Consider the following 27878-nt stretch of genomic DNA (forward strand, 5'->3'; position numbering starts at 1 on the left):
GAAATAGATAAAGCCAGCAGCACTCTTATCGGAACCCATTCTATGGTGGGTGCATCTTTGTGTATGCTATGATGATGAATCAGAATATTTGATTTTGCAAAGTAGCAATATGATGAACTAAGTTAGAACCCAAATTTAACTAGGGTTTTGTGACGTGATTGGTGATCAGGCTGGGATTATCAACTTGCTGCACATTGACCTAGAATAATCATGGGTGTCTGAAACAAAGCATTCTAGCCCAAGATCTCAGTGGTGCCAGCTCAATGCTCTGACAGGTTAGTTTTCAGAGCCACTAAGCCATCTCAAATCAACCAAACTAATGATTTTTTTTTTTAGTGATTGGTTACTGAGCTGAGACCGTGAACTCACTATGTTTGAGAACTCTGTTTAATCGCCTGCAGACTGACACATGCTGTGGAGGACCAGACTGGATAGAAACCTGAGGGGGGACTAAACAATGCAGATGATAACGTGGCCTCGCTCAGCCAAGTATGCATATGTTAGAAGGTGAAGAAGATCGTGGGCAGCTAATACCAGCGCTCGAACCTAAGATCTGTGTGAAGCTGACTTTTAATGTCTCTTTAACAAGAGCCACTGGTGCTTTGTTTTTTTTTCTGCAGGGAGAATGGCTACGAGAAGCGGCTCCCAAAGGGGGCGCTGGCGACACTGTGCCGGTGGGAGCCGGTCATGAAGTGGATGCGGAGCTGTGACTACCTGCTGTACCAGGCACTGGTGGAGGTGCTCATCCCAGACGTGCTACGGCCCATCCCCAGTGAGTGCCGTTCACTCAATTTCCCCTCCCCACCCCTCCACTCGCCTGGGCCTGCTGTCGTGAGAGTTTTTTTTTTGCTGCTCCTGAAAATTAGTTGTACGATGAACAGTCCTGATTTTGTGGCATTGTCTGTGGAGTTGTTTTTGTTTGTTTCCAAAGTTGTGATGTCGCCTGAGAGTTTGTTGTGGCCCTTATTCGCAAACATTTTTTGTCAACTGTGGCATTTATTTACAGATTTGTGCTGTTGGTAAGCAAATGTGCAGACCGTTATCTCACAATATAATTTAGTGTTGCGAGATTGTGGTATTGCGCCAAGTCTCACGGTAAGGGTCCCGGTGCCAGCCCCTGCCCAGGGCAACATCCAGGAGAGCCACAAAGCATAACGTTTACAAATTATTACATTCATTATTTTCATTTTTTTTCAGTGTTAATGATGAATATAGATACATCCAAAAACAAAATGTATCTCATCTTGTAAATAATTACTAGATTTGAAGCTTTCGTGACTGCGAGGATTCATATTCATAGGTTTTTTTTTTTCGGTAAAGTCACGTAGGTAAAAACATCTAAATTAATGAAAATTAAATAAAATAAAACAAAAAATCACGACGTTTCGGAGGCAACACAAGTCTCCGTCATCAGGTGGGACCGTCACAGCTAATTCGGCTGTGACGGTCCCACCTGATGACGGAGACTTGTGTTGCCTCCGAAACGTCGTGATTTTTTGTTTTATTTTATTTTATTTTCATTAATTTTGATGTTTTTACCTACGTGACTTTACCGAAAAAAAAAACCTAAGAATATGAATCTTGTAAATACATATGCTGTGTGTCCTTGGATGACAGGCTCGAATTTGAAGCTTTGTCAGTAAAAAATGTATTCTTTAAAGTTACTTTAACATGATACCATCATCATACTTTAGTGACGTTGCAATAAAAGTATGACATTCAAACTACAGTGGCATCGCTGGAGCGTTAAGGTAGCATGCATAGTGGTGGAGGGTGGCGCAGCTATATTGAAACAAAACTCAAAACATAAACCTTCCACAGAAACATTAAATCTTGTGGTTTTTGTTTTTGTTTTCTGCACTGCTACGTTTTACACACATGAAGCCAACCTTTGTGGTGTTGTGAGGTTTTAAAAAAAAGTGATTTTGACGAAGGCTGGGCTGTTTGCTGCAGGTGCCTTGACACAAGCAATCCGGAATTTTGCCAAGAGCCTGGAGGGCTGGCTGGCCACGGCCCTGAGTGGGCTACCCCAAGAAGTCATACACGCCAAGGCAAGTGGGAGTCTAACCTAGACTAGCTTTTGCATTGTTTGGTGCAGCTGGTCCACCATCACAGACACAATTATTATTATAGAGATGTCCAACCAGGTTGTGCTGCTGTGATCAGAGCGCTGGACTCACAGTTGAAAAGTACAGGTTCAAATCTTGGTTGGGAGTTGACTTGCCCACGTAATTTTGGGCTTGATAAAAAGAGTATTCTTCTTCTTGGTTCTTTCGGTAAAGTCACGTAGAATGGAAATAATAAAATAATGAAAATAAACATAATAAATAATTCTCACGAAGTTTCGTGAGAATTATTTTATTATGTTTTATTTTCATTATTTTATTATTTCCATTCTATGTGACGTTTCGTGAGAATTATTTTATTATGTTTTATTTTCATTATTTTATTATTTCCATTCTACGTGACTTTACCGAAAGAACCAAGAAGATGAATCCCTGCAGTCACGAAAGCTTTAAATCGAAAAAAAAAGAGTTACTTCGTAGTAATTGTCCTATGGGAAGCCTACAGGAAGAGTAGCTTCCATCATGGCAACGTGGAATTTCCACCATTGCCTCGGGTCTGTTAACTTTGAAAGCTGCCCCATGCTCATTCAAACTGGGGATCCTTTGACCGTTTAATTCTTTATATTTTATGGAAACGCATCTATGTTTTAGGCCAAGGTTTTTTTAACTAAAATTGTTCTGGTGGGCCACAATGAAACTTAACGTGTGTTGGCGGGCCACTTGATGCCATGTGGCATATGTACAACCGTTATGACAACACGGTATCATGATATCGTGTCTGCATGAAACCACTCGCCTCTATTTCTTGGTTTCTGATCGCTTGTTTATCTTATGCTCACCTCGCTAATATTTCATTTGTGAACAGCTCTCATCTCTACCTCTTGTTTAGCTTGCATTCATGTCACTCATGTATCGCTTTATGTCTTGGTGAACCATATCTCTCGGCGGGCCAATAGTTCTTAGGGCCACTTCAAGAGCCTTTAAGTCACATCTGTCCCACGTGCTGCCAGTTGACGAACCCTGCTTTAGGGTGCACCTTTTCCCCCCTTACTTAAAAACACTCCATCCTTAAAGTTGCACATTCCTTAACAATAATACCCTTCATGTGCAGTTTCTCCCATGGCCGACTCTCAGAGACAGCCTTCATGACTGTAAAATAGTAGTCCACCTTCTCGGGGCAATGAAGAGCACAGAGAGCTGTGTACACACACACACGTCATTCTTGTGGGTGTCACAGCAAATTGGCTACCTCCTCCTTATGGCCATAACAAAGGGGGTTCATGTCACGTCAGAGCACTGAGGCCCTGCACCCCCTGAGGATTTGGCTTGAAATCTGGGTCTCGACCAAGCGTTCTAAAATGGTGCTCTCAAGTGTAATGAGGTGGTGGCCTCATGAGAACCTGGGTTTCAGCCACTGGCGATTAAACTGGGTTTTCCACTATCATGAGTCTATAATTTCACCTGGATATACAATTGTTGCTCTCAGAATAAAACTCTATATCGTTGCATTGCTATTGCGAGAAGATGCACAGCTCGTGAACACCAGCGGAAATTGAAGGGAACTCGGGAAGTAAGCGTGTGATGTTATTTCTAGATTTGAAGCTTCCGTGACTGCAAGGATTCATACTCTTTGGTTTTTTTGGTAAAGTCACGTAGGTGAAAACAATCAATAAAATAAAATAAATGAAAATAAATCAATTAAATCACGACATTTCGGAGGCAACACAAGCTTCCTTCATCAGGTGTACAAAAGGCACAGCTACAGTTATTTTGCTGTGTCTTTGTTACACCTGATGAAGGAAGCTTCTGTTGCCTCCGAAACGTCGTGATTTTATTTAGTTTTCATTTATTTTATTTTATTGACTGTTTTCACCTCCGTGACTTTACCGAAAAAACCAAAGAGTGTGCTGTTATCTTCTCGAGGCTGATGTTGCATCACTTTGTGCAAGCCTGATTGTAAATATCCTCTTGTGACAATATGATGCCAATAGTAATATCGGCAAAATAATTTGGGGAAAAAAGATTTCAAAGATTGCCGTAATAATCGTGATTGCCATATGTGGAACAGGTGGCGGCGGTGAGTGCCTTCGCTCAGACACTGCGGCGCTACACGTCGCTTAACCACCTGGCGCAAGCGGCACGGGCTGTTCTTCAGAACACTTCGCAGATCAACCAGATGCTCAACGACCTCAATCGTGTCGACTTTGCCAACGTGCAGGTGCCTGCCACGCCCGCGCATTTACAAAGTCCTGCCACGACATTTGCTGGCGCTACAAAGCGAAATGCTGCTGCCGCCAGCAGCAACGATACGGAACATATACGGTGTGTACATTAGGTTGTACAGAGGAGAAAGGTAGTAGAGACAAGACAAGAGAAAAGGTGTTCACTCCTGTCTTAGAATCGTAAAATGTCATTGGATTGTGGTAGCAGAGACCTGCATTGTTACACGTCCAGGATGTGTTAGTCATTGAGAAACACTTTAGATTTTTTTTTTATGTCGGTACCTCCCTCAATCCCATCAATTTCCAGTCCATATATCGCACCATCTGCCGCTGCAGGGAAGAGTCGACGGAACAGAACATCTTTCGATTTAAAGCTTTCGTGACTGCAGGGATTCATCTTCTTGGTTCTTTCGGTAAAGTCGCGTAGAAGGGAAATAATAAAATAAAAATAATAAAACATAATAAAATAAAATTCTCACGACGTTTCGGCCACAACGCAAGCAGCCATCCTCAGGTGAAGAACAGGGATGTCGGACAGACAGCGTCATTTGGACGCCGTGACTTTACCGAAAGAACCAAAAAGACAGAACATCTTTGTTTCAGAAGAGGGTAACCTAGGCTCGTGGCGAACCAAAATTCTGGCATTGCTTCTGTGCTCTAACCGTGTAGTGTAAGAGGAGTGTATAAGCTTTAACGCATTGTATATGCTTCTTTTTGTAGGCTGTTTACATTAAAGGTGATAGTTTTTTAGGCCTGTGAACAATACAACATTTACGTTTCCAGCAGGGCAGTTTTATTAATGGGGAATGGTTATTACATTTATTTAATTCGTTTATTAAATACTACTTTTCAGTACCATGAAATAAATTTTTTGCAAAGCGGAGGCAAATTACAGAGATGCATTTCGGTGCACAGATGTGGGGCAGGGTTAAGTGTTGTGAGAAGTAAATAATGAGTGAGTAGATATGGACACTAAATATACAAATACATACCGTATGAATGATGTTAATTATTTACGAAGAAAATAACTTAGTCTGAGTACTCTTTTTAGAGAGGATCTGCATTAGGATGTTTGGCTAATTAAGATTAATTGGTGTATGCTATTGGTGAAGAAGCAGGGAAAACCGGAGAAAGCTCGCACATATAAGGGGTTAATAATAATCAAAGTGTTGCATAGCTCAATTCCGTTCACTGAGAGATCCATTAATCATACAGGTTTCTTGGGATGGATCATGTAAATATATCAATGTGTCGTTAAACCCGCCACCACCTGACACAGCCAATTATTAATGTTTGTCACGTAAACAGAACATGCCAATTCGTTACTAGTACAGCACACCGGTGTGTTGGAGAGTAAACCTACAACATTTACAAGATCCGTCAACTTCAACTGCCCATTGCTGTACTGCCATCTCCTGGTCATCTTGCAGCCTGCAGCCTCATTCCTCCAAAATCCATTCAAGCAGTAACCAGGTCAGCTCTCTCCTTAGCTTCTGAGATCTCATGAGATCAGCCATATTCAGGGCAATTTTGTCATAGGCATTCATTCAAAGTTTAACGTAAATCACTAGACATTGGTGAATGTTTTGTTAATATGTCATAAATATGCACAGCAAAAGGAAACCGTGAAAAGTAATTTTTTAAGGAACTTCATGTCCAGTTGAGCGGAAGCTCAAATAAAATAAAAACTCGCCATGTTTGTGGCCCTTACTGTTCGACAAGAGACCGTCTCCCACTATTGATATTCTAAACTGAGTGCCATACTGTTCGTAGACAGATAAGGCACTCGAACGTGCATTCCTTTGAATTGCACAACGTGTTTGATCTGATATCGACTCACGGGAGGAGTCCTCTCCAAGTTGGGTTTGACGCGGGGACAGGGAGGAAACACCACTGCGGAGGCAACAGCGGCTCGCTTGTGGGGCTGTTTATTTTAAGAAGCACTCTCACGCTGGGCGGTAACGGCACACTCTGTGTTTCGCAAGCTCGCACGTGCGTGCGTGTGCACGTTTCTAGCCCCCGTTTGTGTTCTGCCGCCTTGAATGCTCTTTCGTGAGCAGATTTGGTGATTCTGCGCTCGTCTTGCGCGCACAAGTGCGTTTGCGCGCGTGTGCTTGTGCATGTGTGTACGTGTGCGTATGTAAGAATGCAAGTTTGACTTTGGTGTGCACCAGGAGTGCAGATCTGCTTTTTTTGGCAATCGTTCTGGAATTCTACTCGGATACTCTAGAGGAGGCTCATAAAACATTCCCGGAATAATAAAGTCCCTCTGCGCATGCGCACCTGTTCCGAGCTGGTGACGGGGTGGAAACTTTTGGGGCTATTTTCGATGCTTGAAGCTGCCCAAATGGCCGACAAAGCAGTGTGCATTCCTCCATCTGTCTTTTGCAGTGCTCTCTTTCCACAGTTATTTTATTAAATGCTATATATATATTTTTTTAAACATCTGAGTTGTGGGAGTTTAGATAAGAGAGCCAGAACAAAATCTATTTGGCACTCGGAAATTGGGGCATTGTGGCAAAGGAGTCGACAGAAAGAGATCGCTTGTAGAATAGAGGCGAGGGATTGGAGATTGTGCATTATTAGATCCAAACAAATGTAATCCTCCCTGTAGTGAATCTTGAACATCCATTATAATGCATAATGGTGACTGATGAAGACTATGATCCGCTTACGTGGTTAATATCTCGTTTATTCATATATAGGCTGGCGTTGTGTTCACATTCCAAGCCACATCGCGTGTGTTCATCCATTACAATTGTTATCGTGCCTTGTGAATTTGGCCATGCCCACATCCGCCGGTTGGCACTGGCGCTCCGGCACTGATGGCGTGGAGGCCGTCGCTCGACAGCTGGCGGCCCCGTGGGTGGGTGGGTGGGCAGGCGGTGGCCGCACACCCAGTACACAGTGCACAGTGTGGCTTGTTAGCTCGCGCCTTTGTGCATTCACACACGTTCGACAAAGGGCGTCAGTGTGCGTGTACATGTTTTCGCGAAGCGTATTGCGGCCCTGTGCAGCGTCTGTTGAGGCTTTGCTGTGTGTCGCAGTGTGGCACGGGCAACGGATACTCTTGGCTTTTAGCATGGGTGGGTGCTCGAGTGAAGATCGGGTCAGAACTGTGCAGCCCTTGGGTATCGGAATGTTTTGTGTGGTCAAAATTTATGGATTTTTAATATGAAGAGGATATTATGGCCAGTACAGTTGAATGCCGCCTCACCATCACTTCCCTATTTCTTCCAAATTTTGTTATGTTTTACACAGTAGAAATCTGTCTTCCTGAGTTCTGCTGTTAGTTTCATCACCGCCATCTGGTCATCGGTATTCCCCTTGATCACCAGATTTTGGGTTCCCACAACATTGCCTGTGCCAGCAAACGATAACCCTCCTAAAAATGAAATGTGAGGCTAACAAATTTTTCACGCTTGTAAAATTAGTTCATGTTTAGTAAATTGTATTTGAAGGGAGATGACACAAAAAAAAGCATGGTTGAAGAATCATTAACGAAAATAAGACTTGTGAGTTTACCTTCACTGTAGGTCAAACTGATGTCAGAGCATAGATATTTATATCCGATCAATGTGATTGTCCACTAGTGTTGTTCAAAAACGGCATGTGCAGAGCGTAGGAACTCAGGAGTCGTCCACCGATAAAGGATGTACAGTTGCTGTGTGGAGCAGTAGAGTGCTGTCACATGTTGGGCTGAAACAATTTAATTCTGAAGCTAGCCTGGATACGCGCTGTTTTGTTTTGTTACTCCTTCTATTAATCAGGAAATCTTGCAGTGGGCGAGGCGTTATGGCACATACACCTATGGTCTATTCCTTTGAAGATAAGGGGTGGATCATGCAGATTTATTTGCCTCCCAAATCTGTTGGGTTGCATAGTGGCCAAGAGCAGGCAGCACAGATATTGGATGCGTGAACCCATCTCTGCGGACCTCAGAGTGAGTGTCATTCCCTTGTATGCATGGGTGGTTATTCTGGGTACTGTGGTTTCTATCCACATGCGAAATGTTCCTTCGTGAATAGCTCTCCATTGTGTTTTTGTGCTGCACCGTGTTATTGGCATATCTGACTTTTTGCTCCAATTTCTGAGAGCTTGGAAGTACTGGGAGCGAAACGTCGGACATTACAACCTAAAAAGACTTGAGGTTTCCAGCACAACTGTGAAAACCTTCACATTACTCGTCCTGAGTGGAACTGATCAAACGTCCAAATGTAATATCCTCAATGAGGAGTCTGAAGAAACATTAAGGCTCTCTTGTATTAAAAAATACAAGAAAAATATATTCTTGGGGTACACGCCAAATTAGGTGACATGATTATCCATAGACGAGGGTAGATCGTATCACTTATATATTGTGTTTTTCCAGTAATTCCTCAACTGAGTCTCATGACTCATTTTCAGAATAATCCAGCCAAGTTTTCACCGACACAATAGCCTACCCATTTCAGATGACGTCACACGATCTCTTGACGTCCACCGTGGAGCAGACGGCGTGTATTAACAAGGACTGCATACCGGATTCGAACCGCGAACCTCTCCAATCAGCAAGGAATGCGCTTCCAACGGGCCGCGTTACCGCTGGGGCCGTCTTTACACCCTGTGCGTGTCTCTTGCGTGCAGGAGCAAGCGTCGTGGGTGTGCCAGTGCGAGGAGGGCGTGGTAACGCGACTGGAGCAGGACTTCAAGGTGACACTGCAGCAGCAAAACTCACTGGAGCAGTGGGCTGTGTGGCTGGACGAGGTGGTCACCACCGTGCTCAAACCACACGAGGGCAGCGCCAGCTACGCCAAGGCCGCGCGCCAGTTCCTGCTGAAGTGGTCCTTCTACAGGTGAGTGTGGTTCTTGTACGGGTCACCAATGACCGGCCAAAAAAACGCCACCACAATAAAATTGGTTCTGCACTTGGGATAAGTATCTTTTGCCCGTAGAATAAAAAATATATCTGTTTGTTATTTTCAAGCGCGGAGTGTGTAAGAACGCGCATCCCTCTTAGGTGGACCAGATCACTTGTAGGGTATTAAGAGGTTGCTCTGTGATATCCACTCTGTTGACGGTTATCAAATACGAAGGGCTGCACTACTCTTGAGGGATCCAAATGGATACTTCATCTCATGACATGACATGGGCAGCACAATTGGAATAAAATTGGCAGAAAATCGTATGTATTGTTAACTCCTGCCTATCCTTTACTCTGGTTATTTTTACGTTGTTGGTCACTATGCTGGCCATTATACGCATCCGTCTGGTACTTGGCACCAGGAGTGAAAAAACAAACTTTACTTCTGATGAAAAATCTAATACTTGTAGATTAACCTGGTATCTGTGTGTTTGTTGCACAGTTCGATGGTGATCCGAGACTTGACCCTACGCAGCGCGGCCAGCTTTGGCTCCTTCCACCTCATCCGCCTGCTCTACGACGAGTACATGTTCTACTTGGTGGAGCAGCGGGTGGCACGGGCGCGCGGGGAGACGCCCATCGCCGTCATGGGCGAGGTGAACACCGTTGGAGTGACCGATTACCACTCGTACACGCACACGTGACCTCGTGGTGGTCCAGTTGTTCCCGAAACGTCATAAACCAGGCGTGGCGAATCTATGGCTCACGGGCCGAATACGTCTCGCGACTTAATTTCGTGTGGCCACAGGAGGCCTTCCGCTTCGGAATGGTCCACTAACGATATTTTACCATCAGTGCAAGCATCTCAGCTGCCCATACTGGGCATCTGTGAAAAAAAGAGATTCATAGCTTATCAGATTCCTCCAGTCTAAATAAAGATTTTGAATATGATATTTTCGGTCTGGATACACTGTGTTTCTAATTTTAGAAAGGTATTCTCACTTCTGCCACTGCAAGAGGCCCTTGCAAATAAGTTGTATATCTTGTGGTAGTGCTGGCGAGACTGACTGGCTCAGTCGTGGAGACTAATCATGGAGTAAACATGCCTGAGAGGGCATCCACTGTGGAGATGAGGTGATGGCATAAATTCACGAGCGAGTCAGTCTGGCATGGCCAAACTGTGAGAGGTAGCGATCATGACTTAACGATGATAGTTGATGAGAGAAGTTCACTTAACTGGTAATAGCAGGCATCATTGAAAATTTTATCCTGTGGAATAGTTGCCAAGAGTAGGCCACGGAACGACACTGCAATAGCACAAATTGCAAGCCTGACACTGAAATTACAGCTTTTTTACAAATGTTTATTTTTAGAATACTTCTAAAAAGCAATTTTTTTCATCAATGCGAAATAAAAGAAAGCCTTGTAAAGTTCCCAAGTGCTTCTTACAAAAGTGATGCTTTTATCTCAGTCCATTCTCACTTATTTCTGTATATTGGAGAATAACAAGGGCTGAGAAAAGGCAGCAGTGAAGCGGAGCATGTGTCTAGAGGTAATGCTGTTTGTCTGCTAATCACTGCTGTGTGGCATGTGCATATATAAGCTAACAGTGTTTCTTTTTGGGTTTGTATTTCAGTTTGCTGACCTGGGATCAGGATTCTTGTCCTTGAATGGGATAAAAGGTAATACTGCAGCCATGGCAGGAACTATTGTTTGGTTTAGTTATTCTTATTTTGAGTCAAGAAATAGAAGGAAGGTATCTATTTTCTTTAGAGGAACAGACATTGCGTGTTTTTCTTTTAGACTGCAGTAAAGAGACAACTCGTGTTTTCACAGTGGCTTAATGCCGCTCGTGAACTCAACAGTAAGCTAATAGCTTATGATTTACTTAACCAATAGTGCTCAGGGCTGAGTTGAAAACGGTTATAATGTGAAGAGAATTCCCACGCGCCGCAAATTGTGTAGAGTTTTAAAAGCTTATATTGTCATCAATATGAGTCTCCTTTGTTTAATTGAAATCCTGCAAAAGGCTTTGGAGGGTGTATGCGGACGATGCTTGAATTTCATGACCGGATAGGTCAGTAACTTGAAAGTTAAGAATGAAATGTGGCAGGAATTAATTATAGACATAATCAGTATGAGGACGTTTTGATGTATTGTAACGTGTGGAGAACAGAGGGCAGATTACCCGAGACATGCATTAAAGTGGCACCGATGGTCAATGGCCAAGGGAAAACCTAAAGCAGCAGGGTGGTTGTAGACTCAGGGGTGTCCTTGAAAGATGTGTAAACTGTATGATGGCTGTGTACCAAAGAGAAGACCTAAATCCAAATGTTAGCAAAGAAAATGCGCAAACAGATTTTGGAATATCTGGTACGAGCCGTGCATCATTCGCAATCTGGCATGAGGCAGGAAGCAAACGGCGATTACATTTCGATCTTGAAATGTTTGAAATGCAATCGCTGACTAGCCTGGCAAAGGAAAGACACTTAAACCTTCCCGCCCTGCCTTCCCTCTCCCCAACATGTGATACGTGTGTTCCACCCTCTCCCCAACCCGGTGTTCCCTCACGCAGACCGAGAGGCCAGCCAGAGGGACTCATGGGACGAGGTGTCGGTGGAGTCGGGTGAACCGGCACCCAAACTGACTCGCACGGAGCTTAAGTAGGAGATGGAAAAAACGAGCGAGAGAAAGAGGCAGGGGAAAGGTGCGGACAAAGACGGCGGCTCGGAGGACGAGAGTTTATCCAGCGTGGCTGCGACCCAACGCTACGTGTTGTGTGTCTGTGGAAAGGGCAGTGGGTTGAAGTTGCCCGCTGCAGCTGCTGTTGGTGGTGGTGGTGTACAAAACCTAGACCGCGGCGAAATTCTTTGTGGCATAAGTAGCGTGGGCTGATGACTGCTGAACGTGTACAGTGCTGAATATTGCAGATGTTTATTTCGCTTGCTCTATTCATTTTTTATTCATGTATTTTTTAACACAGCCTCTTGTTATCAACATATTTTTTAAAAGATATTTAATTCTATTGAAGGCTGGCGTCCTTGTAACTCAAATGTTAGAGATCAATGTAAATGTTTGAAGTGTGAGTTTGTGCAGAGTGAGCGATCGGGAGCCGAGGGTGGTGGTAAATGTTGTGGATTATGTAGACAGCAGAATGTCTACAGAAATGGCAAGTGCATGAACACACGCACCATTCGCCACTTCATCCCTGATTAAGTTGGTTTGTAAAACTTACGAATGGTGACAGTCACTGTGTTTCCCCTTACAATATTACAAAAACATGGTAATTTTGTACAGATTTAACTGTGGATGAATCGCAGGTGTTTCTCCTGCCAGTTTTGAGTCAATTATATTTTGATGTGGCGTTGTCAATTCAATTAACCGTGTAAATGCGAACGTGTCCTTTGTCTCATTATTCTTTTGACTGGTGCCTGTAAAGCAGCATCGGCCGCCCCGGTGAATGCTCGCTACATTTGCTTATGCAACACTTGTGTGCCAACGTGGACAGCTCGTATAAACCCTCGTTTCCTTTTCACAAAGACGCGATGGGCACATTTGCCGTCTCCGAGCGACCGACGTATCGACAAGATTCTTGGGACGCTCTATCGCATCGAACACGCTCCGATCGGCAGCACAAAATGGACACAGTTGTAAGAGCCGATCGATCGCCACACGACACATTGGGCCTTTTATGTTGCATTTGGGACGTCCTTCATCCTTCACAGCCGGCCCCATTAGGCAGCTTGCTGGAGAGTGTACTGACTAAGTCGGTGCTGGTCTCTCGTAAATTACCAACCGAAGGGTTTCATTGTGGTAGCAGTGTGAGGAATAGGTTGCGTGGCATATTCGGCCATCCTGAGCAGGCTTCTGTCCAGGTGTGGGACTAAGAGGATAGAAAGTACATGCCTGGATTCTCAAGGCCACTAATTATACTTTAGCCACCATGGTCTTAGCCTTGTTAAAGCTGTCAATCTGACCACACAGCAGGGAGGTGTTGATGCTGTCTGGTCAGTCTGGTGTTTGTAAGGGAAAGGTGGGTTTGGTGTACGTGTAAGTTCGTGCTCGGCGACACATCACGTGCACATTACAATTTGACGTTTAGCTTGACAAATTGTACCTTGCCCTGACACGCTATAAATATCAGACTGGTTTGGCATCTTTGCAATTGAGCCACGTTGAAAGCTGCCACGGAAGTTATTGATCTTGGAGTGGAAAATAAACGTGCAAATGCTGCCTTTGTTTGATGCAGTGGGGGGAGAAATAAAAAAAAACAGCCAGAACTTGCATCACTCCTTTTGTGTCAGTTTATTGAGACTAGATCATTAAATGATAAACGCCAAGATGCCGTACCAGTAGACCAATAGCTGTGATGGAAGAAACACTCGTAATCCTGTATTGTGTATTTACAGCATCATTCATAGCCACCAGACGAGAAAAGGCAGGTGTGGCTTTTAATATATATCAAAACTGTTAAGCACACTTGGCTACTCTATAGTTTAACCATTATAAGGTGTCATACTAATTTAAATCAAGATATTCTTGGGCAGTCCTATATTGGCAAGTTTTAATTACTAAGTTTTTTTTTCACGCAAGAGGAAACTAGGATATCTGGAAAAAAAATCCACCATGTTAGATGACACGATTCGCTCCTGTGAACATCTATCGTGTCACTACCAACTTCCCCCTCCCCCAGGTCCATACCGACCTTTTTCTTGCGTTTGTGAGAGCAAGTGGAGTCTTGTCGGCAGAAGAAACATGTGAATGAGACGTCAAAAGTCGTTGTGAACAAAGGGGGCTGTTGATGGGAAAATATTGGAGGAGTCCAGTGAACTGTTTTTTTTTATCGGGCTGTGTTGGCAAAGTGCAGCTTTTGTGGACAGGTCACAATTTGGCATTACTGATGTTTGCAAAACAGGCGTTCAGATATTCTACTTTGTTTAATAGAAAGGGAGTTGTGTTGCCTCTTAGGTTGGGTGGCATTTAGAGGTGACTGTTAAAACAACTTTTACTGTGGCATTGACGTTGCAACTCCCGGCAATGCGTTGCATCTCAAGTGACAGCAGCTGCTGCTACTATGAAGTTGGCCCACGCTGACGGTTGTGTTAGTAGCTGCTCCGGCATGTCGCTTTGTTGGCATTTTTCGGGGTGAAATCGCGATCGTGGGGAGTGGAGCTTGCGCAAACAGTGGGGCGTAATGAAGCAGATATAAGGTCGTCGTGAGTTAATTTTGGTTGTATTGCCTTTTTGTTTCTTGACAAAGTCCGTTTTGCGTTACGGTTTTTTTTTTTTATCCAGGCAGGTGCTTAGACATTTGTGTGTGTGTGCTCATGGCCAGCTCCGGTTTGGCAGCAGAGGTCTCACTCCGAAATATTCGAGCGGCATTATCTTTTATCGTTACCTGGTCTGTCACTCCACACAACGCTTTGAGTCTTCTCGGCCACAATTATGCCCTCCCTTCTCTATGCTTGCGTAATGTGGACCCCTCTGAAGGAACATCTGCACTGGTTTGAAACATTCAGACTGGCCTGTCTACGATCCAACCTGGGTTTCACCAGGATGGATTGTGTGAGGAGCTCACGAATCCTGGAAAGATTTGGACACATTCCCATTGGTGAGCTCCAGGAGGCAACGCTACGTTGGCTGAGTCATGTAGCCCACATGCCCAGCCACCGCATGCCCAAGCAGCTTTTGTGGCCAGAGAGAGGGGCTAAATTGGCACTGCACGGGCTCGAGAAGAGATGGTCTTATGCGGTACAGGAGTACGTGGAGCTGAGTGAACTTGCCGAAGACTGGTACCAGCGGTATCAAGATCGACCTCTATGGAGGAGGCTCGTGAAAGACGCTATTGGGCAGTTAGTGGCATTCGCCCTCCAACAACAGCGAAGGGCAGAGGGGTGACGCATACAAGTGGATAGCCGAGTGGCTAAAATGCAGCACGTTGCCACAGTAGGCAGCACAGGTAGTGCATCTGCCAGTCATCTCGGTCAACCAATGGCACCTGGGTCTGTCCCATGAACTGCAAGCGAGCCTTTGACACTTCACGTGGCCTCAAAGTGCACCTGGCCTGGCACAAGCGCCATGGTGATGTCGCTGCCACTTAGTGGCGAATGGCGGCTGCTTTTTGTTTAAAATTTATCCCACAAAACTAGCATAACATTTTGGCACATAATTGTAATTAAATGACCCGCACAATGTATTTTCATTAACTCAATATTTGAATGTCAAGTATGGGGACTCATTCTTGTCATTCCATAAAATAGGTTCCCTCAATACTTTTTGTACAGGGGGGTTTTAAAAATGTATGACGTGAATATACAGCACAGCTGTAAATGTGGATTAAAATATTTTTTCATAAATGCTTGTGTGATTCGGCATTTTAGAGGCAGTTGTGCATGATCAGGGTTAGGAAATAGGTGGGATGGTTAACTGTCTGTACTGTAATATACACTGGAATTATGGTATTTTCGTATGCTTTAGTCAAACTTTATATGTCGTGTCGAAGACGCTAGTAAGCCGCGAAGGCGGTGCGCGTCTGGAAACCTTTCTTGCATCGGAAAATGTAGGATCTAACAAGAACACCAAATACTGTGTCTTGACGGAAGACTTTGAGATGCATTTGCAGCCAGCGGCCACGTTAATACCCTCAGCTTGATTAAACAACCTAAATGCATGGCGGTTCGGTTTGGTGGAGAGCTGTAGATTTATATATTACGTGTGCGGAGATATTTTACAAACGTTTGACAAATTTTCTAAAATGTTTATTTTATGTAGTTGGAAGTAATTGCATACAACGTGTTGGAAACTGTAAATATATAAAACTCGTAAATGTGGTGTTGGCTTTGAAGTGTTTTTTGCAGGAGGGGACCGGGCGGGTTGGGTTGTCTGTGCTAGTTTACACGTGAATTGTAAAAAAAAGTAGAGTTTCTGCACTTGTGTTTAGTGTACATTTTTATATAATGAATTCGATAGACTTTGGGACTGAAACATGCTTTTGCTGTAGTAACGACAATAACATTTAAGATGACGACGACGACGACATTATGAGCGTTTTATGAGCGGTCACATCCCTGCCTTTCAGTGCCTTGCAACAAGCCTAAAATAGATAAGCGACACACCAAGTGTCTTAAACAGAAAACCAACCTCGTGCCTTGTTTAAGTATCACTCCCCCCGCTGATTCCTGCAATTCTCATTTCGACAATATCTTAACCGGTAGTTGGTGTCGCTCAGAGACGCCACCCGAAATACAAACGGCTCTAATTTTGTTGTTATGCACACAGCCTGTGTGTCATTTGATTGCCCCAAACGAGTTTTAAGGTTTCGTTAATGGGGAAACATAATTTGATCGCGCGTTCAGACCGGCTCAAGTGATGTCTGCCGTACTTTATACGTCCAATGCAATAAAGCATCAAACTTGTGTGGGACAACCTGGGACATGCGCAGCTTAGATGTTTTGAATACAAGGCGAGACCCGTTTGCTTTTCAGGGTGTGTCATCAATCGAGAGTAGTGCGGGTCTGCACAGGGAAGACGTGTGTGGCCAATACTGCGAGGGTTCCATTTGCATTCATGTTGTTTCCTTACAGGAACCCTCGAAGCACTGAGCTGCACTTGCAGCCGGCCGTGTGATTCCGTGCTGTGCGTCGCAGGAAAATAGGTCTGCAACCAGGGGGGGGGGGGGGGGGTGGCAAATCGAGGGGACTCGTGATAATCCAATCTGATGCGATTCGAAAATAACCAACCCCGGCCATAAATGCAGCCTTGGCTTCAATTAACCCCGTGGTCTATTGCATTTAAAATACTTAAATAAGTGATCTTATTGTGTTTCGGTCATTGTTACAAGATATAGGGAACGTGTTTCTGGCGGCGGCATTTGCAGCTCAGTGTTCTCGGGAATCATTCTGCAACGGCACATGGTAATAATGCAAATGGAAATGTTAAATTCATGACAATACGTATAGTTATGAAGTTGTGTGCTTAATGTCATTTTTTTAGACGCAGCTGTTAAGAAGCTTACATGCTCTCACCAGTACTCGCACGTAATTGGCTGGAATCCATCTGAGTCGTTCACTATCGTATGAGTGGCAAAGTAAGGACTGATTGTAAAGTGTGGTTATAATTAGAGATGTAATGATTCACTCCACCTACAATGCATTGTCACAATTCAAATGAATTAATGATTCCCATTGTGTTAGATGGAACAGATATTGTATAAAATCTATAAATGTTTATGAATCACAAATGATAAACTCACGCACAATGCAATGTATGTATCGCTCCCGAAATATTTAAATCAGTTAATCGTTACATCTTTACTCATAACGCGATTTCACGGAGCAAGCAGCCCGGCGATTTGAAGGGAATTCCAACTACTGTGCAGACTCATATCCTCAAACAAATGCAATAAAAGATGTTTCTCAGTCGCATAAGCTCCGGGCAGATGTAGCGGCTGTGAGCACTAAAGGTGAAGAGCGAACAAAATGTGAAAAGGGGCCAAATTGGGGGCGATCGTGGGGAGGAGCACACTGGCCATTCGAACACTAGCCCTGCCCCTAACCCGAGCCAACTGGCCCATAACCCTGTCCAGAACCATAGTTTCCAACCAGGTCGTAGCCCGAACCTTAACCACACCAGCCAACCGAACCCTTGGGCTACCTTTAACCCTCACCACACCAGTCAACCAAATCCTTTCCCCCTACCTCTATATACTTAGACTATTCAACCGGATCGATCCCTCCTCCAAACTACATTAGCCAACTCAGACACTTAAGACCGGTCCCCCAGCCCTAACCGTAATCAGACCCTAAAGACTCGCCCAAACCCCTTAACGCAGTGGTTCTTAACCTGGGGTGAATGCATCTCATGGGGGTGCGAGATGCCCTTTCTGAGAAGCTAAGGGGGGTGTAGGCTGCACTGAAGGTTAATAACCACTGCCTTAACACAACCTAGCCTCCTTTTCACTTTTTGTTCAATTTTCAGTTTAGCCATTTGAGATGGCTGTTTTGAAACTAAACAAAGTTGACCTCACGTTTATATTATGTAAAGTGTGCTCCGTTGTGTGGCTGTACATGTGTTTGTCTCCAATAATAAGTCGTTTTTGTATATTATCGGCATATCGCTGTGCAAGTTTGTTTGTAACTCTGTTTATTATGAGTCGTTGTGAGAAGGGTGAGGGAAGGGGTAAGTAGATAGTTGGGTGTGGGCTTCGATCGGGGGCGGGGAGTGACAGCCGTGTGCTCGGAGTGGGGCGATGCAACGCAACATTAGGGCGCCACGGTGGCGAGATGTTAACTACCTCGCCAGGTATACAGGAGGTCGTGGGTTCGATCCCCACCCTGACACCTGTATATTTGGAGTTTGCATGTTCTCCCCGTGGTCGCGTGGATTTTTCTCCGGGTCCTCCGGTTTTTCCCTCTACGTTTAGAAACGTGCGTTGAGTTTTCGGCTGCTATACATTTCCACGTGATAAGCCACTTCATTGGAGCTATAATTTGTGGCGAGGTCGCTTCTGAAAAAAGCTATATATGTGTAGCTAAGTGGGCCTTGGTGAAATTAATTTAAACAAAATTGTTGAAGATCGGTCAAGTCGCCAAATAATTCTCACCCGAGACCCCTTCAGTGACCTCTGTACCACGCAGGAGGCGGAATCATTTTTTCCCCCATCTGCTCTGCTGCAGAGAGCATTGGTCATTACATAACAGTAACAAACTGGGTTGAAACCATCAGCCCCCCCCCCCCTCCACTTTGAAACCCAGACGACGACATCTTCTCCTGAGCGCTTGATTTATTAAGCATAGATTTATTGTGTTGAGTTCAGTACAGGAGTCTTAATTATATTCCTCGATCGTTTAGGTTCACGCCGATATGCATAGCCCCGTTAACACGAAACCGTTTTCACAAGACAATGGTTCTTCAGCATGGAATTAAATGAGTGCCAAAATGAATTAAGATGCAATCATCAGTGGTTGGTCAGCATTTGGATTGAACAGTCCGAGGTTTCTTTCAGCTTATCTGGTTCATGCATCATAGTCCCTGTAACATGCAATAGTAATCAATAGATCCAGACTCAGCATATAATGCAATGCGTCTGATTAGTGACCTGGATTCAGTTGTTTTAGGACTGGTCGGCATTTGATTAATTAGTCGAGGGCTACTTAAAATTTGATTCGTGATTCGCAGTATCATTGCATTTTCAACAGATCCGGCTTCTTTAGCATTGAGCTCAATGCGCCTATGCAAGTGGGAAATTGTAATTCAGTAATCCTAGACCCGCCGGTTAACATTGGAGTCATTATTCCCGAGTGCGCTGACAAAAAAAAACGTTGCCCACCCCAAATGTATCCAGATTGTGCTGAGACGAAAAATCCTTTCAACCTTCACAGACTCGTTGTTAACACATTCAATGGGATCAGCACAGCCACGGTCCGTATTTTTTAAGTCCGACAACCCAACACGGACATCTCGGTCAGCGTTGTCGGTAACGCACCTGCGATATGATGTGATCGTCCCGCCGACCCCAAGGCTGGCCGACATCCCTTTAAATCGCACCCATCCCTCATCGCAAGGCGAGACGTACAGATGCATTAAAATTAGACTTTTTTTAGATTTGAGTGTCGCATTTTGCGCACCGGTGACGTCACCTCTTCCAAGCGTTTAACGGAAGCCGGGGGCGCTGTCCAACCGCAGTGATGTCATTATTAGCCCCCATCACATGAAGGTATTTTAGTATTTGTCAATGTAATAACTAACAACGCAGCTTAACCCTGGGTGGATAGCCCCGGACACCCAGCCTATGTGGCGTATTGTTAATTGGGTGGCCGTCTCTTGGAACATTAATTCTTAGTCAATTAGACCTCGGGCTCATTTGCATTCAGGTCAACAACGATGTTACCGTATTCTCTGGATTATAAAACGCACCCCCCCCCCCCCCCCGTATTTTAAAGCAAAACTTGGGAGGGTGCGTCTTATAATCCGGTACGCGTAAATAGATTTTTTTATAACACGTGTTCACCGGGCGCACGTTTGGTGCTTCTTGCTTTTCGGAGCGTTTTATAATCCGAAGTTACGACGGTCATCGTCTCTGGGTGGAACGATGCATAGATATCGATTCTCAAGCTCATAAGATCGAGCGCGCGTGTAACATGACTCGAAAAAAAAATTCGACTCGTGTTTCTCCGTGAATGGATTTCAAGTCATCCTGCAAAACACTAGAGGAGCTTAGGTTTTTTTCGGTAAAGTCACGTAGATAAAAAATTCAAATTCATAAAAATAAAATAAAAATCACGACGTTTCGGAGGCAACACAAGCTTCCGTCTTCAGGTGGAACCGTCACAGCCACGGTTGCTGTATCAAGTAAGAAGACGGAAGCTTGTGTTGCCTCCGAAACGTCGTGATTTGTATTTTATTTTTATTTTACTTTTATTAATTTTAATTTTTTATCTACGTGACTTTACCGAAACAACCTAAGAATATGAATCCTTGCAGTCACGAAAGCTTCAAATCTAGAACTAGAGGAGCTACCATTCACCACGGCATTAAACATTTTTTTTAAAAATAGCATTACTTCTTGAATGGCGAAAAGGTATGATCGCGATCAATAATTTAAAATCCCCCGGTGGACTAAGGCGGGAAGGGAAGGGACGTAGCTTCTACCTCGAGGTAACAGAAATGACTAAATTGAGAATGCGATGTCGCTTGAAAACCAAACAAATTGCGTTGCAGCGCCCTCCATTGGTAAGTTGGTTCCACACAATTTTTTGGGGTTTTGCCAATAGAGAGAGAGAGAGAAAAAAAGGAGGATGATTGTAAGAGGATGCTTTTAGTTGCTCGGTTGTCTTTAGTCACGGAATATAGCAGATTATAGTTCGCTGGACTGTGTAACTAATACTCTGTTACTGTTAGCGCTCACACTTGCAAAAGGTATTTGTTTTTATTAACATCGTTATTCGCGTTGAGGCGTGGTGACCTGGTGGGGCCGCGGCAGGTAAACAAAGTGAAACACACATCTCACACAAACTTGTATTTGTACTATATATATTAAAAACCATCACCACGCGCACACACAGACAGTCTTAGGCATATACACAACTATATATAGATATATACACTCTGTTGCTGGAAATTGATTTTTTTCTTTGTCTAATACAAGTGCACTTGCTAGCAGATCTCATGATGTTAGTCTTGTCCTTTATTGTAAGCGTCGTGTCCACTGCGCGTGCGTGTTTATTATTTTGTGTCTACAGCAAACCACCCAAATTCTGACCCGAGGAAAACGACGATTTGTGAGTTAGGAAACAAGCGATTTAATTTAAAGCGTGTCGGCGTGTGTGTGTGTGTGCGCGCACACCTCAGATGCAACACAATTAAGGATTAATTTTTTTTGGCTTAGTTTCTTTAACTACGGTTTTTTTTAAACATGAAAACATGTTCGGTGCCTAGGGTTGTGTTTACCCTATGAGACGGTCTTTTCGTTAGACTTTTACGTTTGATAAGAGTAAGCATAGTTTTATTGTCATAATTGATTTTTTTTTTTGCAACGTAATGCCTTTTACTATACCAAACATGTCTGTACATACGTTTTGTATTGCAGTCCCATTGTGTCACTCACGCGTTCCGTTGGCTCGTGGATGTTATGATTGTTATGGGTTTCTTTTTGTATATTTATGAAGTCTGCGCTTCAGTAGGTTTCCGTGTGTGTGTGTAGCAGACTCGAGAGTTGGGGGGGGGGGGGAATGCTTTGTTGACGGCTAGGCGAAAACGGTTAACATTTCTACAGACGCATTCCCGTGTTGCTGGAACAAGTTGTTTCCGCCGATATTTGCTAAAAAAAAAACAGAGAACCACGTCACCAATGTTTCTACCGATTCGACAGTTTTTCTGCCTCCAGTTGGCACAAACACAGATTCAGGCAACACGTGAATGAGGTTTCTCGTGTAGTAGAGACGCTTTTATATCACGCCCATATATGAACTTGATTTTATAAGGTCTGTGTATGAATCGTGTAGTTACGTTTGCTAATATATACCAGTAAACTCTGTACAATATTAAGCGTGCTTCATTTGCATTCCCTTATCCACGTAGAATATTGCAACGTTTGGCCAGGAGATGGCAATGCCGAGTGTTATCTATTAACTATTTTATTTTACCAGGCAAGGTGCAATGATTACCTATATAGCTCTTTTTCAGAAGCGACCTGTCCACAAATCATAGCTCAAATAAGTAGCTTATCATGTGGATATTTATAGCAGGGATATTTATAGCAGGGAAAGACCGGAGGACCCGAACAAAAATGCACTCAGGATATACAGCAGGCGTCAGTTCTGGATCGAACCCACGACCTCCTGTATAGCAGGCGAGGTAGTTAACATCTCGTACGCGTGGTGGGTTTATTCCGGGTTCGCAGATTTACATTCACATGCAGCAACTCTTCTTGGTTCTTTCGGTAAAGTCACGTAGAAGGGAAGTAATAAAATAATAAAAATAAAACAATAAAATTATTCTCACGACGTTTCGGCTACAACGCAAGCAGCCGTCTTCAGGTGAAGAAATTTCTTCTTTACTTCCCTTCTACGTGACTTTACCGAAAGAACCAAGAAGATGAATCCCTGCAGTCACGAAAGCTTTAACATCCCAATACAAGGCCCTCCTGACAGCGTGTTTCGAGACTCGGTGAGCTTTGCTCGATACAATTTTTGCATGACGAAATGAGGTCACCCGCTGGACTAAATTCTGTCACGTGATAGTTATTAGTCGTCTTACAAAATCCGACAATACCAACGTCACATGTCAGCGAACTGAAGTAGGAAGCGTAACTTTTATCAAATATTGTAGATAATGCACGGTCAATATAACGCACTAAAGTAATTAACGTGAAGGGGAATAGCATTATAATTAAACAATTCTGCATGTTTCCAACCAATCTCAATACATTTATTATATATTTGAACATTCTTCTCACTTTGTCCAAGATAGCCGGTCTGATATGCTCACAACATTCAATGAATGAGCTCTGTATCATTACAAAATGCAGGGTTGTTTCTATACATTGATCACCATTTGCATTTCCATTGTACACTGCCATTTGTACACAGCGTATAACACAGCCCTATCTACTGTAGTGCAGTGGATAGCGCACTCGGCTATGAACCCTAAGACCTGAGATAGATTCCTGACCATAACTACCACAACATTAAGCACCAACCTCCTTTCTGTGAGGCTCAACACGGTTCAAGAGCCGAATGGCTCACAGGGCTATACCAAGTAAATGAAAACTGAAAACTGCTCGAATATTATATTCTTGGATCTTTCGGTAAAGTCACGTGGAAGGGAAATAATAAACTAATACAAATAAACAATACAATTCTCACGACGTTTCGGCCACAACACAAGCAGCCGTCCTCGGGTGAAGAACAGAGCTGTCGGAAAGACAGCGTCCTAATGAACACTGCTAAGCTTGGCAGCGTATTTTAAGCTGAGTGGGAGGAGCAGAGCGGATATGCTCGAATATTGCCCTAATTTGTATTTGCTTCAATGCCGTACTTTTCATTTGTTTTATTTCTCTAACATTTTTCAAACCTGCTCTTTATCGCAAACGAGACTATCCTAGGCCCCCGAGCTCTCACCTGGTTAAACAAAATATACCTGAACTCGATAATTGGCGAGTGAAATTTGAACCGGTCCTGAGCCTCCACTTTCACCAAGACGCACGAACCCGCGTGGTGAAGTATGGTCAAACAATGCCAATGACCGACGCGGGGTGGGGATGGCATTTTATCCATACTCTTAGGTTTTTTCGGTAAAGTCACGAAAAAACCTTAAGAGTATGAATCCTTGCAGTCACGAAAGCTTCAAATCTAGCATTTTATCCAGTCGCGGACTGACGAAGTGCTGTGCACATGAGATAAACCCGCTGATCTGTTAATGCACCCCAAGCGATGTGGGATTTATTTTCGTGGCGACGACCTGATCATTACGTAACTCTACTGGAGCCTGAATTCCACACGTGGGCACAGAGGCCCCTTCAGGCTAAAATGAGACGGTGATGTCATTCTTTCCGACCTTTCACAATGTGTAGACCACAGTAGATTTTGTTATGTCTTCGACTGCCTATGCGCGGTACGAAATGTAATATTTGCACATGTGTGCTTCATAGAATGCTGTACAGGGAGGTCCAGATGTCTTGTGACCCCCCCCCCCCCCAAATTAATTGACCCCTAAAAAATTCCCTTTGCACATTCTTTTGTTTTTTAAATAAACCTTACTTTTTAAAATATGCTGCAGATGTCTTTTGACCCCGATTTAACTCTTTAAAACTGATTTTTTTTTAAAGTAAGGTTTATTTAAGCATTAATGTGTAAAGGGAAAAACATGTTTGGGGTCAATTGATTGGGTGTCACAAGACATCTGGAACACCCTGCATTAAGCAACATTCTTCAACAACACTGCCTTAAAGGAACAAAAGTACATAATAGGCGACGTTTCGGCCAATGTCCCTTCACTATGTACGCGCTATTAAGAAAAGGGGTATTGCCAGAAAACGTCGCATGTGTTTTTTTTTATTTTAAGGCACTATTATTATAGATTTGAAATGTATTACTATTATTGACAAACATTTTTAGTCTTTGTTAATTGTGCTTGTGCAGCACTGCCAATGCAGCAGCACCCACACCAGTTTTATAAAATACCGTACACCCGATATAAGTGCGCTGTATGAAGTGTAATAATCGGTTGATCTATCCACTGCTAGATGAAGGCATCCCAAAGCCGTCACTCACTTTCGTGAGAAGCCACAAACGAGCCATGTAGCTCCATGTCTCTCTTCTGGCTAACGACTCCGCAGTTTAGTGTTCTTCACTCATTTTCAGAGGTGGGCCACTTTCGCCTATACGACATCATCAGTGTGAGGGCCGCCACATTTGAAGACATTTGGGGTTTGACAGCAGCACGATGATGGGGGGGGGGTTCACTCTTTGTGTATAGTCAGGGGCCGCACTAAAGGCCACCAAGTGTCCTCCTAAAGGCCACTAGGGACCGCACTAAGGACCACCAGGGGCCACACTAAAGGCCACCAGGGGCCATACTAAAGGCCACCAGGGTTTGCACTAAAGGCCACCAGGGGTCGCACTAAAGGCCACCAGGGGCCTCACTAAAGGCCACCAGGGGTCGCACTAAGGGCCACCAGGGGCCATACTAAAGGCCACCAGGGTTCGCACTAAAGGCCACCAGGGGGCCTACTAAAGGCCACCAGGGGCCTCACTAAAGGCCACCAGGGGTCGCACTAAGGGCCACCAGGGGCCCTACTAAAGGCCACCAGGGGCCGCACTAAAGGCCACCAGGGGCCTCACTAAAGGCCACCAGGGGTCGCACTAAGGGCCACCAGGGGCCGCACTAAAGGCCACCAGGGGCCGCACTAAAGGCCACCAGGGGCCGCACTAAGGGCCACCAGGGGCCGCACTAAAGGCCACCAGGGGCCGCACTAAAGGCCACCAGGGGCCGCACTAAAGACCACCAGGGGCCGCACTAAAGACCACCAGGGGCCGCACTAAGGGCCACCAGGGGCCGCACTAAAGGCCACCAGGGGCCGCACTAAAGACCACCAGGGGCCGCACTAAGGGCCACCAGGGGCCGCACTAAAGGCCACCAGGGGCCGCACTAAAGACCACCAGGGGCCGCACTAAAGGCCACCAGGGGCCGCACTAAAGGCCACCAGGGGTCGCACTAAGGGCCACCAGGGGCCGCACTAAAGGCCACCAGGGGCCGCACTAAAGGCCACCAGGGGCCGCCCTAAAGGCCACCAGGGGCCGCACTAAAGGCCACCAGGGGCCGCACTAAAGACCACCAGGGGCCGCACTAAAGACCACCAGGGGCCGCACTAAGGGCCACCAGGGGCCGCACTAAAGGCCACCAGGGGCCGCACTAAAGACCACCAGGGGCCGCACTAAGGGCCACCAGGGGCCGCACTAAAGGCCACCAGGGGCCGCACTAAAGACCACCAGGGGCCGCACTAAAGGCCACCAGGGGCCGCACTAAAGGCCACCAGGGGTCGCACTAAGGGCCACCAGGGGCCGCACTAAAGGCCACCAGGGGCCGCACTAAAGGCCACCAGGGGCCTCACTAAAGGCCACCAGGGGCCTCACTAAAGGCCACCAGGGGCCTCACTAAATGCCACCAGGGGCCGCACTAAGGGCCACCAGGGGCCTCACTAAATGCCACCAGGGGCCGCACTAAATGCCACCAGGGGCCGCACTAAATGCCACCAGGGGCCGCACTAAATGCCACCAGGGGCCTCACTAAATGCCACCAGGGGCCGCACTAAAGGCCACCAGGGGCTGCACTAAAGGCCACCAGGGGCCGCACTAAGGGCCACCAGGGGCCGCACTAAAGGCCACCAGGGGCTGCACTAAAGGCCACCAGGGGCCGCACTAAGGGCCACCAGGGGCCGCACTAAAGGCCACCAGGGGCTGCACTAAAGGCCACCAGGGGCCGCACTAAGGGCCACCAGGGGCCGCACTAAAGGCCACCAGGGGCCTCACTAAAGGCCACCAGGGGCCGCACTAAGGGCCACCAGGGGCCGCACTAAAGGCCACCAGGGGCCTCACTAAAGGCCACCAGGGGCCTCACTAAAGGCCACCAGGGGCCGCACTAAAGGCCACCAGGGGCCGCACTAAGGGCCACCAGGGGCCGCACTAAAGGCCACCAGGCGCAGCACTAAAGGCCACCAGGGGCCCTACTAAAGGCCACCAAGGGCCGCAGTAAAGGCCACCAAGGGCCGTACTAAGGGTCACCAGGGGCCGCACTAAAGGCCACCAGGGGCCCTACTAAAGACCACCAGGGGCCGCACTAAAGGCCACCAGGGACCCTACACAAGGCCACTAAGGGCCACCAAGTGACCCGTGCGGGCCTTCCAAATGAAGCACACTGCCGGCAGTTAGTCTCACAAGACCTCTACCAGATTCAGAAGCGGTAGATGCCTGGGGGGAGGTTGGAAACGCGTGGTGGTCGCGTTTCTGTGGTTGGGCGGAGTGAGAGGAGGAGAGAGATGATGGGGGCGGGTTTAGGGGGACTGAGGGGAGGAGGAATCGGGGGGGGGGGCGGTTCGAGGCGAGACGGATTGGGGGATGAAGGGGGCGGGGTTCCGGGTAAGTTCGGGGGAGGGGCGATCTGAGTGATGGGTGCGGGGGCTCTGGGGGAGGGGCAGTGGGGGATGATAGGGGCGGGGTTCCGGGTGAATTTGGGGGAGGGGGTTAATGGAGGCGGGGCTATGGGTTCTGGGGAGATGGTGGGGGCGGGGTTCCGGGTGAGTTAGGGGAGGGGGTCATAGTGGGCGGGGCTATGGGTCAGTTAGGGGAGGGGGAAGTGGGGGTAATAGTGGGCGGGGCTACGGGTGAGGGGGTAATAGTGGGCGGGGCTACGGGTGAGGGGGTAATAGTGGGCGGGGCTACGGGTGAGTTAGGGGCGGGGGTAATAGTGGGCGGGGCTACGGGTGAGGGGGTAATAGTGGGCGGGGCTACGGGTGAGGGGGTCATAGTGGGCGGGGCTACGAGTGAGTTAGGGGAGGGGGTCATAGTGGGCGGGGCTACGGGTGAGTTAGGGGAGGGGGTAATAGTGGGCGGGGCTATGGGTGAGGGGGTAATAGTGGGCGGGGCTACGGGTGGGTTAGGGGAGGGGGTAATAGTGGGCGGGGCTACGGGTGAGTTAGGGGAGGGGTGAGTTTTTGGGGGGGGGGGGGTGATGATGAGGGGGGGGGGGGGA

General features: G+C 46.0%; 1 protein-coding gene across 8 annotated transcripts in view; it reads left to right on the forward strand.

The window, feature by feature from the left end:
• Positions 1-13415, forward strand: part of LOC133349439 (transcription factor RFX3-like) — a 45023-nt gene extending 31608 nt beyond the window's left edge. For all 8 annotated transcript variants that reach the window (XM_061562933.1, XM_061562888.1, XM_061562915.1 and 5 more), the window contains 7 exons: positions 625-772; positions 1954-2051; positions 4135-4284; positions 8915-9123; positions 9634-9787; positions 10768-10813; positions 11707-13415. In XM_061562933.1, the coding sequence (XP_061418917.1) occupies positions 625-772; positions 1954-2051; positions 4135-4284; positions 8915-9123; positions 9634-9787; positions 10768-10813; positions 11707-11798 (897 nt within the window). In that variant the 3' untranslated portion in view covers positions 11799-13415. The remainder of the gene's footprint in view (positions 1-624; positions 773-1953; positions 2052-4134; positions 4285-8914; positions 9124-9633; positions 9788-10767; positions 10814-11706) is intronic.
• Positions 13416-27878: the final 14463 nt, after the last annotated feature.

The sequence above is a fragment of the Lethenteron reissneri genome, chromosome 4 (assembly GCF_015708825.2).
Source record: "Lethenteron reissneri isolate LAM-NWPU_2019-01 chromosome 4, ASM1570882v1, whole genome shotgun sequence".
NCBI classification, from domain to species: domain Eukaryota; kingdom Metazoa; phylum Chordata; class Hyperoartia; order Petromyzontiformes; family Petromyzontidae; genus Lethenteron; species Lethenteron reissneri.